Here is a 16,004-nt window from a genome sequence, read left to right as displayed (position 1 = left end):
TGAGCCAAGCCCCACTTCCTGTTTTCTGGAGGTTAATTTGAGGTAAGAGTCTCAGGTTATTTTGTGCCAAGGCTGGCTTTGAACCTTTATACTCAGATCTCAGCTGAGTAGCTAACATTACAGGTGTGAGACACTGTGCTGGGCAAGAAGCTTAAGTGTATGTTCAATAAGTCCCAATAATTTCCCTAACTCTGGGGAAAATGTCACCTGTGAGTCCAAGTAAATTTTCTGTCTGATGTTAATAATATACTTTATTTTTCACTTACTAATTTCTCTGGCAAGGGAGACAGCCTCACTGTCCATTCTGTGAAGGAGAAGCCAAGGGTTTGGAGATCCAGGAAACTTGAAGACTACTCACAGGATGTATCTTATGTGGAGGAACTGGAAAAACACCAGTTTTCAGTGTGGTGAGTGATTACATTCTGTCTCAAATATATTGAATGCAGCATGTCATTACTCATTCTTTTCTAGGATTATTAATTTATTTAGTAAAAATGATTGCATGCTTCCAGATTATAGAGATATTGATACAAGTAAAACATCATTATGACTGAACAATTTTTTTAATGTGGTTAGTTCTACATGCATATGGAGAGAAGATGATGGCCAAATTGAATATAGAGAAAGGCTCCCTTCAAAAGTAATTTTGAGCCAAATCTTAGGGAGAATGCAGTTTGCAAAATAATAACCAGATGGTGTGTACAGAGGTTGGAAACAGGAATGGGAGAATGGCTGTATATCCACCGGGAATCTGCATCTACTTGACACCAAAGTGGGACCTAGTTACTGTTTTCTCTAAAGTGGTAGCTACATTGGCATCTGTTTATAAAAATATATGCACAAAATATATGCATGGAAAGGATGTAAATGGATGAGGAGGGGAGCCTCTAAGAGAATGAAGGATTTCACAGTGGTGTATGCACCACCGAAACACAATGAGTGTGACAAAGAGGGTATGTTTGGGAGAGAGAAGAATAAGAGTAGCCAATCTTACCTGGTTTTATCTGCTGCTTCTTTATCCAGTTAGTCTATTCCCTGAGTGGATTCCATGGGTACCCTGTGATGTGGTCCTCAAAGTTTGTGTTCCTGGCTTCATTGTGTAGCCAACTTTGGCAGTCATGGGGTCAGCTGAAATCATCTATTCAGTCATATGTTTGCTTTATCTCCTTTGCTTACATGTAGAGGCCCAAGTGCATGCCTTCTAAAAGCAGCTGGGTTATTGCTTCCAGGACCAAGAGTGAGTGACTTTCTAGATCGAGCAAGTCTGGCCAATTCTTGAGAGAAAAAAACAACACAAAAGAGATGCTCTATGAAATGCTAAAAAATAAGCTTGCTGTTCTTTGAAAACACTACATTTGTGTTCATCTCTTAAGAGGGGGATGACATGTACAATACCAGATTTAATTAATAAAATTTCTGCCAAAACTGAGGCTCCAGATATATGCTATTGAAGTGTAGAAAGGATAGTTGGGAATTGTCTTATGCTCTATGCTATGTTCTTGATTGAGATTTACTAGAACTAGAGAAAATACTTCATTACGTCAATTCCCTGAGTTTGCCCAAATCTCCAAGACTTTTCTGATGAGTCCACTGCTTACTGCCCTTCAGGAATAATATCTCAAAAGTCCAGAGTATGGAACATCCCAATGTCATTCTTATTTTATATATAGGATTAAAATGCCCAAGAAGCTCATGGTTTCAGCGCCAACTGCAACTTTACGATGGTGTTCCCAGTCCACAGGTGTGGGACTTCCCATGATGCTCTAGGTCTTCCACCAAGACCCTTTTTGGTTGTTGCTTATAGAGCTCAAAGATTTCTTAAAATTATCTTTAAGTAGTTGTACGGAGGAGTTGCCATTCAGCAAAGTAGTTTAGGAATACAATATGTCTTGGTCAATGTTGCCTCTTTCATCATTCTTCTTTATTCCTCCCAAATTCTACCCTTTCCCTTAATTATCTTAATTTTGTAGGATATGCACTGGTAAATGAAGGTTTTTGAAACTCAGATCCATATGGTGACTTATGAGCACTGTTTTGTAACCTTTCAAGGCAGAAAAGAGTCATTGATTCAAAGACAGTATAGCCCACAAAGTCCACTCGGTTCACTCTGTTTGTTTACCCAAAAGCTGAACTACCTCTACACTATATTGCTCTAGATGCTTCTTTGTTATTCTCTCACAGCCATATTTACACTATTTCTCACTCATTTTAAACATCGTGTATATTTATGGTATATATAATTTTTCAATATATGTATATAACATATATATATATAAACCAAGGTTTTGAAACATGTGCTTTACTTTCTGTGCTTACATATGTGTGTATATGTATGCATGCGTGTCTGTTGAGGACTATCAAAATTATATTCTTACCATGTGTAGTGGCAAACACCCATAAAGCCAGTAGCTGGGTGGTTGAAACAGGAATATTAGGCATTTAAACCCATCTTGAATGACATAGTACGTTCAAGGTCAGTTTGGATTACCTAGTGAAACGGTATCTAAGAAAATAATAATGCAGTTTTAGCAGTTTTCCAGAATACAATATATTGCATTTACTAAACTGCATAGGTAAACCCTTGCCCCTTCCTGTTTAACTGAAATTTCACATCCTTTGGCTAATATTTTTTCCACTTCCACCCCTCTTTGCTTGCCTCTCACCAGTTGGTCCTGTGATCCATTTTGGTAGTTAGTGCTTCATGCTGAAATTCTCTAGGCTAGTATCCCGCCACAGCTGTTTTTATTTGCTTGTGGTTTTGAGGGCTGTGAATTCATGAGAAGCTATTTTCATTAGGTAAAATAAAACTTAGGAGGACCATAGAGAGCTGGAATACCTCACTTGCCGATGAGGCAACAGGAAGGTAACTTCTCAAAGCGAGTGGGAAGGAAGGGAGATGATCATGGATGGCTATCTTTACAAGCACATCCTACCACCTCTGGCTCATCCACGTCTGTAGATTCACCAAATATGCATTGAATGAAACATGCAAATGAAAAGAAATGACAGTGCGTGGGCTTTGCTGGAAGATCCTTCTGGGTGTGAATTCTGGTTCTACCACTGCTGTGTTGCCTTGGGAAGGTGTCTGAACCCTATGTGCCTGTTTGTTCTTGTGTCACACTGAACCATAATTCCTGTTCTATGAGATTTGATGGGCTTTGTGGAAGTCAAGAGACTGTGTACCTAAGATATTCTTCCTGTAGACATACTGGAGCATTCAGATTAATAGCAAAGGCAACTATATATCTGTATCTATATCTATACATTTATTAAAAATAATATTGACAGCAAGTTTTCTCAAGGGAATATGTTTTTAAATGTTTCAAAGACAAAGCAGTTATAATTTGGAACCCCAAAGGGCCAAATATAGTATAAAGGCTCAATCTATAGTCTGTGATAGTGTTGGAAAGTTCTGGAACCTTGAGGGAAGAAGGAAGTTAGACCATTGAGGGCGTGGCCAAGAAGGGATGGTTGGCCCTCTGGCTTTTTCCACTCACTCTGTTTCATTCCAGCTGTCATGAGGTAGGTAACCTCTGCCATGCATGGAACAGCCCCACAGAGGTACCCCTTGCCTCCACTGGTCCTTCAAGGTAGGGAATCAAGTGATCATAAATGGAACGAAAGGGCCAAGATAAAACTTTCTTGACTAGAGAGGTTTACTTCAAGTCGTTAGTCACTGCAATGAAAATTGGGCATGGGTCCGTCTAGGATCATTTCTCATTCCCTATATCTATCTGACTTCCTTTCCGTTTTCTAGCCACCCTGCATTCTGGTGTGTCTCCCATATCGTTTCTCTGGACTGTTCTCTGTGCCATGAGAGGTACATGAAGGTTTCAGCATCGCCTTGACCTTCCCAGAGAGGGCTCTCAACTCCCTTTGTCTGCCTTACATACTTATTTCTGATCACTTCCTTCTCTTGAAGTTGCTATTATATTTTTAAACATAATATGGAATAATTAACCACAATACCTATTTCTTATTAAGCCAGGACTGAGGATATGTGAGCAGCTGAGACCTCTATAAACTTCTGTTTTAAATGGTCCGAGATACAATCAGAACAATTTCCTTGATGTTTTATTAGAGCTAGTAAATCATTTATTGGGGCAGCCTTTACCTAAATTCTCTCCAAATACCCATAAAATGCATTTAACACAGAATACTGTACTACCCAACTTCAAAGGCACGTTATGACATCAAGTGGGAAGTATTTGCTCCAGTGAAGCAAATTTCAATGTATGTGTGTGTTCTTCCTCTGACTTGGCTGCCCCATCTTACACCGGAACCCATTCTTCCTTCTAATGCCAATTGAAACTTGCTGATTTGGGTAAATTTGGCAATGGTTAAAACTTCAGTAAAGTAGCCCTCCCTTTCCATTTTTATTTTCAATTTAAGGATAGTTTAATCAGCCAAATGCAAGTTGATTTCATTTGTAGCTACCAGTAGTTAAGACTGACAATTTTTTTCCCTCTGCATCCAAGAAGATACCCAGCTAAGTTACTCTCAGCAAACAGAAGAGAATGTCATAGCTGTATCCTAGTTTGGAAAGCAAGGTTGAAAAGTCCCAAACAACAGTTTTCTAGGTCTTTCTTGGAAGCAAATGCAAGACTTCCAGTCACACTCTTTACAGTTTCCCACCCCCCACCTTGGATATATGCTAGTGTGGGTATTTACTCACCTCTCTGTATATTTTAGATATAATGAGACCTTCAATGCATCCTTCAATGCTTTTGCATATTGCAAAGCATTGAATATATATGAGGGTATAATAGGAATACAGGGTATCAGAGGCTTACCTTTGCAGTGCTAGCTACCTGAGGAGCAGAAATGTGGAGGACTATAGTTTGAAGTTAGACCTTGTAGAAAAGTTCAAAAGAAAGAGTTTAATGGGATGGTTGTTACTTTGGAGATTAGTTTTGGAGTGATTCAATTTTTTGAGCTGTTGATATATTTTAGATATGAAGCTTTTGTCTGCTGTATAGTTGGTGAAGATCTTCTCCCACTCTGTAGGCTTCCTAATTAATTTACTAGCTATGTCCTTTGCCATACAGAAGCTCTGCAGTTTAATTCAGTCCCACTTATCCAGCCTGTCTCTGATTTGTTGTGATTCTTGGTCCTTATTAAGAAAGTATCGACCTGGGCCAAGGAGGCCTAGTGTATCTCCTATTCCTTCTTGTAAAGTTTTCAGTGTGTTGGCTTTTACCTCAAGGTCTTTGATCCATTTGGAGTTAATTCTAGTGCAGGGTGACAAAGAAGGATCCAACTTTAGTTTTCTGCAGATGCTTAACCAGTTCTGCCAGTACCATTAGTTGAAGACGCTGTCTTTCTTCCATTCTATTTGTTTGGCTCCCTTGTCAAAGATTAGGTGGCCATAGGTCTGTGGGTTAATATCTGGGTCTTCGGTTCTATTCCATTGGTCTTCAGGCCTGTTCTTGTGCCAGTACCAAGCTGTTTTGATAATTATAGCTCTGTAATAGAGTCTAAAGTTTGATATTGAAATTCCTCCAGCGCTGTTCTTTCTGCTAAGAAGTGTTTTTGCTATACGGGGTCTTTTATTATTCCATATGAAATTTTGGATTGCCTCTTCTATTTCTTTAAAGAATGACACTGGGGTATTGATGGGTATTGCGTTAAATTTGTAGATAGCCCTTGGCAAGATTGTCATTTTCATGATGTTGATTCTTCCAATCCAGGAGCATGGGAGGTTTTTCCATTTCCTCAGTTCTTTAATTTCCTTTTTCAGGGTTTCAAAGTTTTCATCAAAAAGGTCCTTTACATTCTTACTTAAGATAATTCCTAGATACTTTATTTTCTTTGAGGCTATTGCAAAAGGAGTAGTTTTCCTGATTGTTGCTTTGTTACTCTCACTCCAAAACTAATCTCCAAAGTAACAACCATCCCATTAAAAGATGGGCCAAAGACTTAAAGAGAGTCTTTTCTGAGGAAGAAACAAAAATGACCTATAGACACATGAGGAAATGCTCAACATCTCTATTCATAAAAGAATTGCAAATCAAAACAACTCTAAGATTCCACCTCACTCCAGTTAAAATGGCCAGGATCAAGAAAACTAATAACAACGGATGCTGGAGGGGATGTGGCCAGGAGGGATCACTACTACACTGTTGGTGGGAGTGCAAACTCATTCAAGCACTATGGAAAGCAGTATGGCAGTTCCTCAAAAGACTAAACATAGAGCTCCCCTATGACCCAGCAATTCCACTACTAGGCATTTACCCAATTGTCCAGAAACAAGACCATACTAAATCCACTAGCACAATGATGTTCATTGCAGCACTATTTACCATAGCAAAGACATGGAACCAACCTAGATGTCTCTCAGTTGATGAATTGATCAACAAGATGTGGTATTTGTACACAATGGAATTCTATGCTGCTGTCGGAAAGAATGACATCACCCCATTTTTTAGGAAATGGAAAGACTTAGAAAAAATCATATTAAGTGAAGTAAGCCAGACTCAAAGGAACTTAGGCTCAATGGTTTCCCTCATTTGTCATAATCAGTAGAAACCTTGGGCTCTCCTAGCAGAGATTTGCAATAGAGCAAAACCTAGATACATAATGCCATAAATGAAAGGACCTGTAGAATATAGAATATAGAAACAAAAGCCATATAATGAGTGATTGTTGTCCTTAATGTACTATGTTATCTCTCATCTCTTTTGCTGTCCCTTGGTTATCTCTTATTGTTACAGTATCTCACTTTGTTATCTGATATATTGGATATATTTGTATTTGGTTATTTGAAATTGGATAGGGAAGGGGGGAAAAGAAGATGAGGGGTAGGAGTGGGGGGGAGGGAAATGGGGATCGAAACATGTGAAAGGGTATCAATGTATGTGAATTAATGCACCTCCTATCTGGCAAATATCATGTAACCCTTCTATTAATTACAATAAAAATATATGAAAAAAAGAAAGAGTTTAAATGTATAGCCAAAGTGGTTAAAAGCTAGCCACCAATTGAGTAAATAAGCCATACAAGTGTGAGTCTGTGAGTTCAAACCTCAGGACAAAAAGAAAATGCTACTTGCAGGGTAAATTTTTGGAGGAAAGAAAAATGGAGCAAAACTTGAAACTGACTGCATAGGTATAGGAACCAACTTATCTGGTCGCCATCCCTTTTTCTTGATGATTATGTTTGTTTCCAAGAGTTTTTTCCTTCCTCTGTTTTCTGATACAGAGCCATATACCTTCACACATATTCCTTGAGGTTGTCTGTTATATATGCTGTGTACCTATGACCAGTAGGATTGGCCTAAAACTGAACACACAGAGTCTAAATGAAGCCACCCAGCTCTTAACTGGGAATTTAGAAACACAAATTCCCTCTCCTCCCAAGAATTTAGGCTAGAATCATGTCATCTTAATGCTCCCTGGGACAATTGTTTTACTGACCCTGAGTGCCTTGCCCCTTCTTGTTTTCACTTAATGTTTTATAGACCAAGAGAAACAAGAATCTCATCACTGTGATCTACAGGTGACATATGTATATATGGTACAAGTAAGAAAACTCATACAAGGATGAATCATGAAAACTATGCGGATGAAATTAAATGCATATACAAGAACACACATAGCAAGCTCTACCAAGCTGTTCTTTTGCCTTCTGTGATTTCAGTTGCAGGCAGGAAAATGATACATGGAAAACTCGAGAAATAGACAACTCATGTTTAAATTTTTCTGAGTGGTGTGATGCTATCTTGCACCATCCTTCTCTATTCAGTTAGGAATGGAGACTCATGCCTCAGTCTGCTGTCTCTACATTGTATCGGACACTTACCTTTATTCTCTTACCCATCTCTATAATCAGAATAACTGTGGCAGGGCCACAGTGCCTATGTTCATGTAATACCTATACTTCCTTTCTTCCCCTAGGCACATCCAAAAAAATAAGTTTAAGACAACAGTATCACTAGATATTTGATATGTTTTTACCTCAGTATATTATTACAAATGTTTCATTTTATTATCTATCAACTATCTACCTACTTATCTGTATGATATCTATCTATCTATCTATCTATCTATCTATCTATCTATCTATCTATCTATCTATTTATCTGGAACTGGGTCCAAACTCAGGACCTTGTAGTTTGGTTATCTGGCTTCCTCACAAATGACACTCTACTTCAGAGACATGTCTCTTTAACTCAGATTGTTTTTGAAGTTGAAGTCTGTAGACTTTTCTATATTGGCTGGCCTTGAACTCTGATCCTCCAACTAAGCTGCTAAGGAGCTGGGACATGAGCCACTGAGGCCTAGCATATTTGCTTAGTAGCTCACTGTGCCCAATTTATAAACTAAACCTCATCAGAGGTTCTGTGCACATGTGCATGCACAGGTAAAGCACACAGTGTATACAGTGTTCCCTCATCCATGTCTTTAGGCATTCAACGGAGAATCTTGGTGTGTGACCGCTGAAGAAAAGGGGAGGAATAATTTATTTTAGGAAAAAAAATTATTACCTACTGGGAAGGTTTAATTAATTGTTTTTCCTGTAGCAGTGAAGACTTCAGGGAGAAAGTTTATAATGTCCATTCTGTTAATTACATAAATAACCAGTCATTTGCCTGTTTAAATAGAGCTAGAGACTCTCATTGCCTACATAGTAAATTAGGTTGCCTGTACTATCTTCATTTTTGTACAGGGGATTTCTCCAAAGAAGCAAGCCAGATGATGTGTTACAATACCTCTGGAGTCCTCACTAATGAGTGTTAGAATGCAGCAGTATCACTCCAATGGTTTAAGGAAGTTAACATAGTTTTCAGAGCTATCTAACTCCCAGCTGGGGACAAGTTTTGGTAACAAGACAACTTCCATGCTTCCATTACTATTCAAATGCAACGAGGTGGGTCTAGCAACTGGAGAAGTTACCCACTTTTAGAGCACAAAAGGATCTTGGGGATGGTTTAGTTCAGCCTTGTCAGTTTTATACCAATTCTATAAGGCTGAAACCTATAGAAGTTCAGTGAGTTGCCATAGGTCATGGAGGTAATAAGCGGTGGAAATGGGGCTGGAACCCATTTTCTTTTGCTGTCAATCCATCTCAATCATATATATATATATATATATATATATATATATATATATATAGTAAAGAATAGTCCCCTGAGAACAATGTTAGTCTTTAGAGTTTCTGTTTTCCATGAGTTGCAAGCTGTTTTGATATCCATCAATACATTGATAACAAAGTGCTGATTCTTGAGGAAAATCCATTTAATGGATTAGTGCAAGTTTCCTGCTCCACAGAAGTGAGGAACGGACATATGCCTAGAGGTTTGGAAAATTCACACAGACTGAGCTTTTCCCTGTGTTCTTGGTTAGGAATTGATGTGGCTGAGAGGAATATGTTGCGGAGGGGAAGGGATGGGTTAACCATACAGCAAAGTTATTCTTTAATACAAGTGATACACTTTCCTTTTTATAACACACATGTGATTTGACATTGAAATAGAATGCAGATGCTTCTTTGATGGGGTTATTCCCCGTTGTGCTTTTCTAAAACACCTTCACATATGGTCTGCCTCATTCCTGAGAAATGGCTTGTTGTTTATGTCATACAAAACAGACCAGATTGATTTTACAGTGAGTAAGGAGGTTGATAAATTGTACGTTGGAGAGAAATCCTTGTCTTGGTAATCTAAACACTTGAAAATAAATGTTACCTTTTGGAAAAGGCTCTCATGATACATGCATGATCCTTTTATTTCATGCTTCCTTTCTAGGGGTTAAGTGGAATTTCACTGAACAGAAATGTACTTACAATCACTTCAAAATACAATTTTTCTTTTTGCCAACAGATGTATCCTGAGACACATCAGGTCAAAACAATGGCAGAGTTGTACCCAAAAGAGTCAGCATCAAATGTTAACTTTGACATTGTATCGGTACTGTGGCCAGAGTAAAACAACTCTGGTGTTGGATAGGAGAGTAACGCTGATTCCTTATTTACTGAGTTATTTTAAATGTACCCTTAAACTCCACATGCTCCACTCTTTTTTTTTTTCAAAAGACTATAATTTTCCTCTTCTCCTCTGTCTTGATAACATAGACTATCAAGCACACTTTTCTTCTCAGGCTCTTTTGGACTCTTGAGAAGTTTTCTCTTGCAGGTTAATTTTGTTTTTATACTTATGAATATCACTTTTCTTCTTTTTGCTCAAGCTTCCATGCCAACATTTTGTGCTGCTTTAGGTGCCTAATGAAGTCATTTTAAAACCAATCTCCAAAAGGTCATGGTGGTCCATACCCATAATCCATTCCTCCAGAGGCTAAAGCAAGAGAGCTGAGTTCAAGGATAGCCTCGTCTGCATAGGGAGGTCAAAATGAGTGTGAGCTACATAGTGAGACTCCATCCCACAAATCCTCCATATATATATATATATATATACATAAACATGTATATATATGAATTTATTTATATATTTTTATTATATATAAATTATTAACATTATTCCTTATCAAAATTTCTTGCTGGCCATCATTTTTTAAGGACAAAAGAAGTTGCAACAACTCTGAGAAATAGTGTCACTACTCAAATCCCAGAAGATACCTTAGATTCCTATATTTATTAGCAATATCACCAAGCCTTTTTCTTCATCTGTGTCTATGTATGTAGACATAGATATTGCATCTGCCACAATCCACGGGCATCTCAGAGAGTAATTGAAGGCTCTGCTCTCTGGCTTCCTAGAAATACTGCATAATAGTTATGTCCCAGCATCCACCACCTCTCACCATATTCCATGTGGTTCTGCTTTCAATGCTTGAAAAAAATGGTAGACACTTCGAAAGTCTGTCTTGAATCATAGCTGGTCAGACACCTGGATCTGACCACTAAGTTATGGAAAGATAGCAGCAAACTCCTTTTGCACATTCTCATGTTTTTCTCCACTATGGTGATTGCTATAAGGATGTGATTCTTGAAAGCTGCTGAAGACATTATACACTGTGAGAGGATGAACATACAGGCAAGCAGTCAATCAGCATCCTGTTGCTCTGATCCACTCCTTATCACCTCCACTTAAATATTCCAGACTCTCTTTTACATGAGAAGATTAAATACTTACTCTGTTGTTTAAAACTCTTGGATAGGCATTTCATTCTTGCTAGCTGAATGTGATATTAGCATTATTATGATGTAATATCAGTAACCTATGTAACTATGATTCTGGTGTGATAGACACTCAGACACATTGGAAAACATAAGTTTTAGTCTTCCTTTAAATAGTTTGTAGGTTGAAAAGGTATCCTATATTCTAGAAGAATGCTACAGGTTTCCATTCACACTGTCTGGGATCCACCAAGCACCATGTGGAACTAGTTGCTTTTCAGTTCAGTAGAATTGGAAAATGTGCACAATATGTTGCCAGACAGTCTTCTCTGTAGCCACCACAACACTGATTCAGTTGGGGAGATGGAGAATGAGGTGAATAGAATTGATTTAGTCAACTGTCTGGAAACTGAACATGACATCAGTGATAAGATTTAAATATCCATGAGCATTTGATTATGAGTCAGTCCAAATTCAAACTCCATGATTTCAAAGATGAGAAGGTGAGCTGGGCATGATGCGATGCAGGGATTTATTTCATGCAAAAAACTCAAATGACCAGTAAAATAGATAATGTTCTCTTGTAATAGTTTGCAAATAACATCAAGAAAACAATTGAGTAGATGTATTTTGAGCTTCAGGCATTGTAAATTCTTTCACTCTCATATACTTTATGCCTTCTTTAATAAACTGGAGAGTCTTGGGCCAACTTCATCGGTGACGGTAGGTGGTCATTCATTTCACAATCCACTAATTTTCATGATTGTTCAGTATTTTATGTTACCTAAACTGCTTTGGATTTTGTCTTCCTCAGATTGTAATATGGCAATAGCTTATATGATTTCAGAATCATTAATTCAATTGGGATTTTCAGCATAAAGAATGACTCCCTTGACACTCTAAGAGGGAGATCGGCAGAAGATGGTGGCGGTTCAGTTTGAAACGTACTGAGCTCCTGCCAAGATACAAGTTCTGGCAGCGTAGGGGACAGTTCTTTACCAGAAATTGATCCTAAGTAAGCTTTAGTGCCACAGAGATCTCAGTCAGAGAGGAAAAAGGCAGAATACCGGCCTAGAAGACAGCATGGAGCCCCACCAGCAATGGAGCAGACAGCTCTTCATGGCAGACCCGCCGGCTCTGCAGACAGAGCCACACAGAACCTGCGTGAGCCCAGAGCCAACACCTGACCGTGCACAGACTTGCCAGCTTCATGGAATCGGAGAATCCAGCAATTTGTGAGTATCTCGGAGAAGTTTCCACTTCTGCTCCAGGAATGGCATTGGGAGGGAGCCCCTCCCCCACCAGCTGAGAGCAGCGCCATCTTGACTACTGGAAAAGACAGGCCAAAGCAATTGGAGCCTGAGAGGTGATGCTGGAAACGCCATCTTTCTAACTGGCAAAGGATTTCCCAGAGATCCCTTAGCCAGAAATCCGGCCCCAGCACTGCTGAAGTCCTTTCCCTGTGCCACCACAGACCTGGTAAACAAAGCCGCCTGTGGATCTTTCAGCTTTGTTTTACCAATCAAGCAATCTCATCTGAAAAACCTCATAGCCAAATCACAAGAGAAAAAGACTTTGTGAAGTGTTTAGATCCAGTATTTAGTGGAGACACAAGGTTTTATCCTGCCCTCCCTGCCAAAAAAAAAACCTGAAGAATACGCTTTTTCTTTTTTTTTGTTTGTTCTTTTACCCCTTTTAATGTGCATTTTTAGGTGTTCTTATTTTTCTCTTTGCCATTTTACCTACACCTTTTTTTTTAATGTTATGATTCATTCCTTTTATTTTTTCTTCTCTATTTTCCCACATTCCTTCTGTGACTGTGGTCATTCCTAGAAACACAGTGACAGCTCTGGGTACAGTCTGAATAAAAATGATATCCATATTGATACAGTCACCTGCTTTTTAAACTTCTGGTTCTCAACCCTAGTATCTCTTGGGTAAGAACTCACAATAGTGAGGAATTTCCCCCCTTTTCTTTCTTTCTTTCTTTCTTTTTTTTTTTTTGTTTTTTGTTTTGTTTTTTTTTGTTTTGTGTGTATTCTGTTTTCTTTTATTTTGTTGTTGTTTTGTTTCTTTTTTCTTTTTAAAATTTGTATCATTGAAATATACTATCTCTACCTCCCTCTTTTCTCTATATATTCTTCTTACTACTCTTCTTATTTTCATAAGTTTTATCTAAATTCATCTAAACTTTCTACTCAAATATTCTACCAGTCTATCACCTTAGTTCAGTTATCCTTACACGATACCTTTTCTTCATTACTATAATAATCTTAAACTCCTACATTATTCTTTTCCTACCTTCCTTGTTGTATTTCATATTATTTTTCTATCTCTGGTCCTCTGTTCATCCTTCAACTCTAATAATGCATGGATCTACATTTGATGGTTATTGAGCAATGCTGTGCATCTAGGTGTGCTATACTCTGGGTCCAGAGGGACTCAACTACAATAGAGATTGGATTGAGGGGCTTATTGTCTTGGTCATAAATTGGTAATCTGTGGTTGTATTAGATTTGTATGTAAGTGTCCCCCAAAAAAGAGAGAGTGATATTACCAATCTATAATGGTGAACATCTATTGTCAGCCAGCTACAGAGGTCTAGGTTGGTTATATCTGAAAAATTATAATCTTGTTTAGTATTAATCTTGCCGCCATTTTCAAATGGCCAGAACAAGAAACTCAAGAAAAATGTCAAATCAAGGAATAGTATCTCCCACCCAACATAAACAGGCAATGGAGCAGTCAGTGGTAAATCTAGAGGAGAGCTTTCCAAGTGCTATACAAATGCAATTGATAAACATCATTAATGAAAAGTGTGAAAATATAAAGAAAGAGATAAGGGAGGAAGCCATAGCTAAACAAGAGGAAACCATAAACAAGGTGATATGTGAAAAAGGGGAAGCCATAAAGGAGGCCATAATACAGGTTTTTCAAAGAAAAATGGACAGATTCATAGAATCCACAAACAAAAAGGTGACTGAACTCCAACAAATGTCCCAAGAGAATAAAGCTGCTGAGCTAACACTCAAATGGAAATCAAGGAGTTAAAGAAATCCTACATGATCTAAAACAAGAGATGCAAGGCATCAAAAATGAGCAATTAGAAGCAAGGAAGATGAAGAATAAAGTAGAAAGCTTTGATAGCAGGTTAGCCAATGCAGAAGAGAGAATTTCCAGGGTTAAAGATAATTTAGTTGTTATGGAGAAAGAACAGAGAATGAATCAATTCAAATCTAGGAAATATGAGAAAACACTACAGGAGGTCCAACATACAATTAGGAAGCCTAATTTAAGGCTAATTGGTATTGAGGAAGGTCTGGAGAAAGAGGTCAATGGTATTGGAAATATACTTCAGGGAATCATCTCAGAGAACTTCCCAAATATCCAGAAGGGCAGGCCCATCCAGATACAAGAAGCTTTTAGAATCCCAAACAGACCTGACCAGAAAAGGACATCCCACCACCACCTTATAATCTGAACTGGATCAATAGAGACCAAAGATAGGATCCTAAAAGCAGCCAGGGAGAAGAGAATACTCACCTATAAAGGCAACACAATCAGAATAACCCCAGATTTCTCAGCAGAGACCATATAAGCAAGAAGAGATTGGAAGGATACATGTCATGCCCTTAAGTCAAATAACTACCAGCCAAGAATACTGTACCCAGCTAAGCTCTCATTCATAACTGAGGGAACAATAAAACACGCCATTTCAGGGAAAAGCTGCAACATTATGTAGCAACCAAACCAACATTACAGAAAATTCTCAAAGATGTTCCACACATAGAAAACCAACACAAATGTAATGCAGAGAAAGAAATGGCACCTAAAAATCATAACATCTAAGTACCACAAGAACTGCCAAGACACCGACCCTAATGAAAGCTTTTAAAAATGGCAGGAACTAATAAATATTTCTCAATCCTGAATCTCAATATCAATGGACATAACTCTCCAATTAAACGGCATAGACTATCTAGTTGGATCAAAAAGCAAAAGCCATCGTTCTGCTGTCTTCAAGAGACACATCTTACCCAAACAAACAAACATTTTTTGAAAGTGTGAGATTGGAATAAAGCTTATCAAGCTAACTGCCCCCATAAACAGGCTGGAGTTGCCATCCTCATATCAGATAAAATAGGTTTCAAACTAAAATTAGTGAGAAAAGACAAACAAGGTTACTACATACTACTAAAGGGATCTTTCCTCCAGGAGGACATAACCATCCTAAATATCTACACACTGAATCCCAGAGCACTGAAGTTCATCAAGCAAACTTTACTCTCACTGAAACCATACATAGATTGAAACACAGTGATTGTTGGTGACTTTAACACACCACCTCACCTATGGACAGATTAACCAAGCATAAACTCAACAGAGAAACCTTAGAATTGAACAACTGTATAGACCAACTAGATCTAACAGACATCCCAGACCACAAGGGCATCAAATTAGAACTGAACACCCTCTACCAATGAAAACCCTGTAACTCATGGAGATTGAACAACACATTGTTGAATCACCAATGGGTCATCAAAGAGATCAAAACAGAAATCCAACAGTTTATGAAATTTAACAAAAAGGAGTACACAAAATACCAGCTACTTTGAGACATGGGAAAGGCAGTACTCAGAGGAAAATTTATAGTGCTGAGTGCCTACAATAACAAATTGGAAAAACTGCAAACCAACAATTCAATGCGTCACCTTAAACTCCTGAAAGAAAAGCAACAAACCAACCCTAATCCCAGTAGAAGGAAGAAAATTATTAAAATCAAAGCAGAATTAAATGAATTGGAGTCCATAGAAACTATAGAAAGAATCAATAAACAAGGGGTTGGTTCTTTGAAAAAATTAACAAAATTGCCAGACCCTTAACAAATCTTACCAAAAAAAGAAGAGAGCATACTGAAATAAACAAAATCA

At 38.1% G+C, this 16,004-nt stretch overlaps 1 protein-coding gene across 1 annotated transcript in view; it reads left to right on the top strand.

The window, feature by feature from the left end:
* The window catches only part of LOC150048474 (uncharacterized), a 264,112-nt gene that overhangs the window by 110,478 nt on the left and 137,630 nt on the right, over positions 1–16,004 (top strand). The window contains exon 13 of the mRNA XM_090355280.1: positions 283–407. Coding sequence (XP_090211406.1) covers positions 283–407 — 125 coding nt within the window. The remainder of the gene's footprint in view (positions 1–282; positions 408–16,004) is intronic.

The sequence above is a fragment of the Megascapheus bottae genome, chromosome 22 (assembly GCF_031878675.1).
Source record: "Megascapheus bottae isolate mThoBot1 chromosome 22, mThoBot2.hap1, whole genome shotgun sequence".
Taxonomy (NCBI): Eukaryota; Metazoa; Chordata; class Mammalia; order Rodentia; family Geomyidae; genus Megascapheus; species Megascapheus bottae.
Note: the sequence above shows the minus strand (reverse complement) of the source record. Positions and strands in the feature narration are given on the sequence as shown.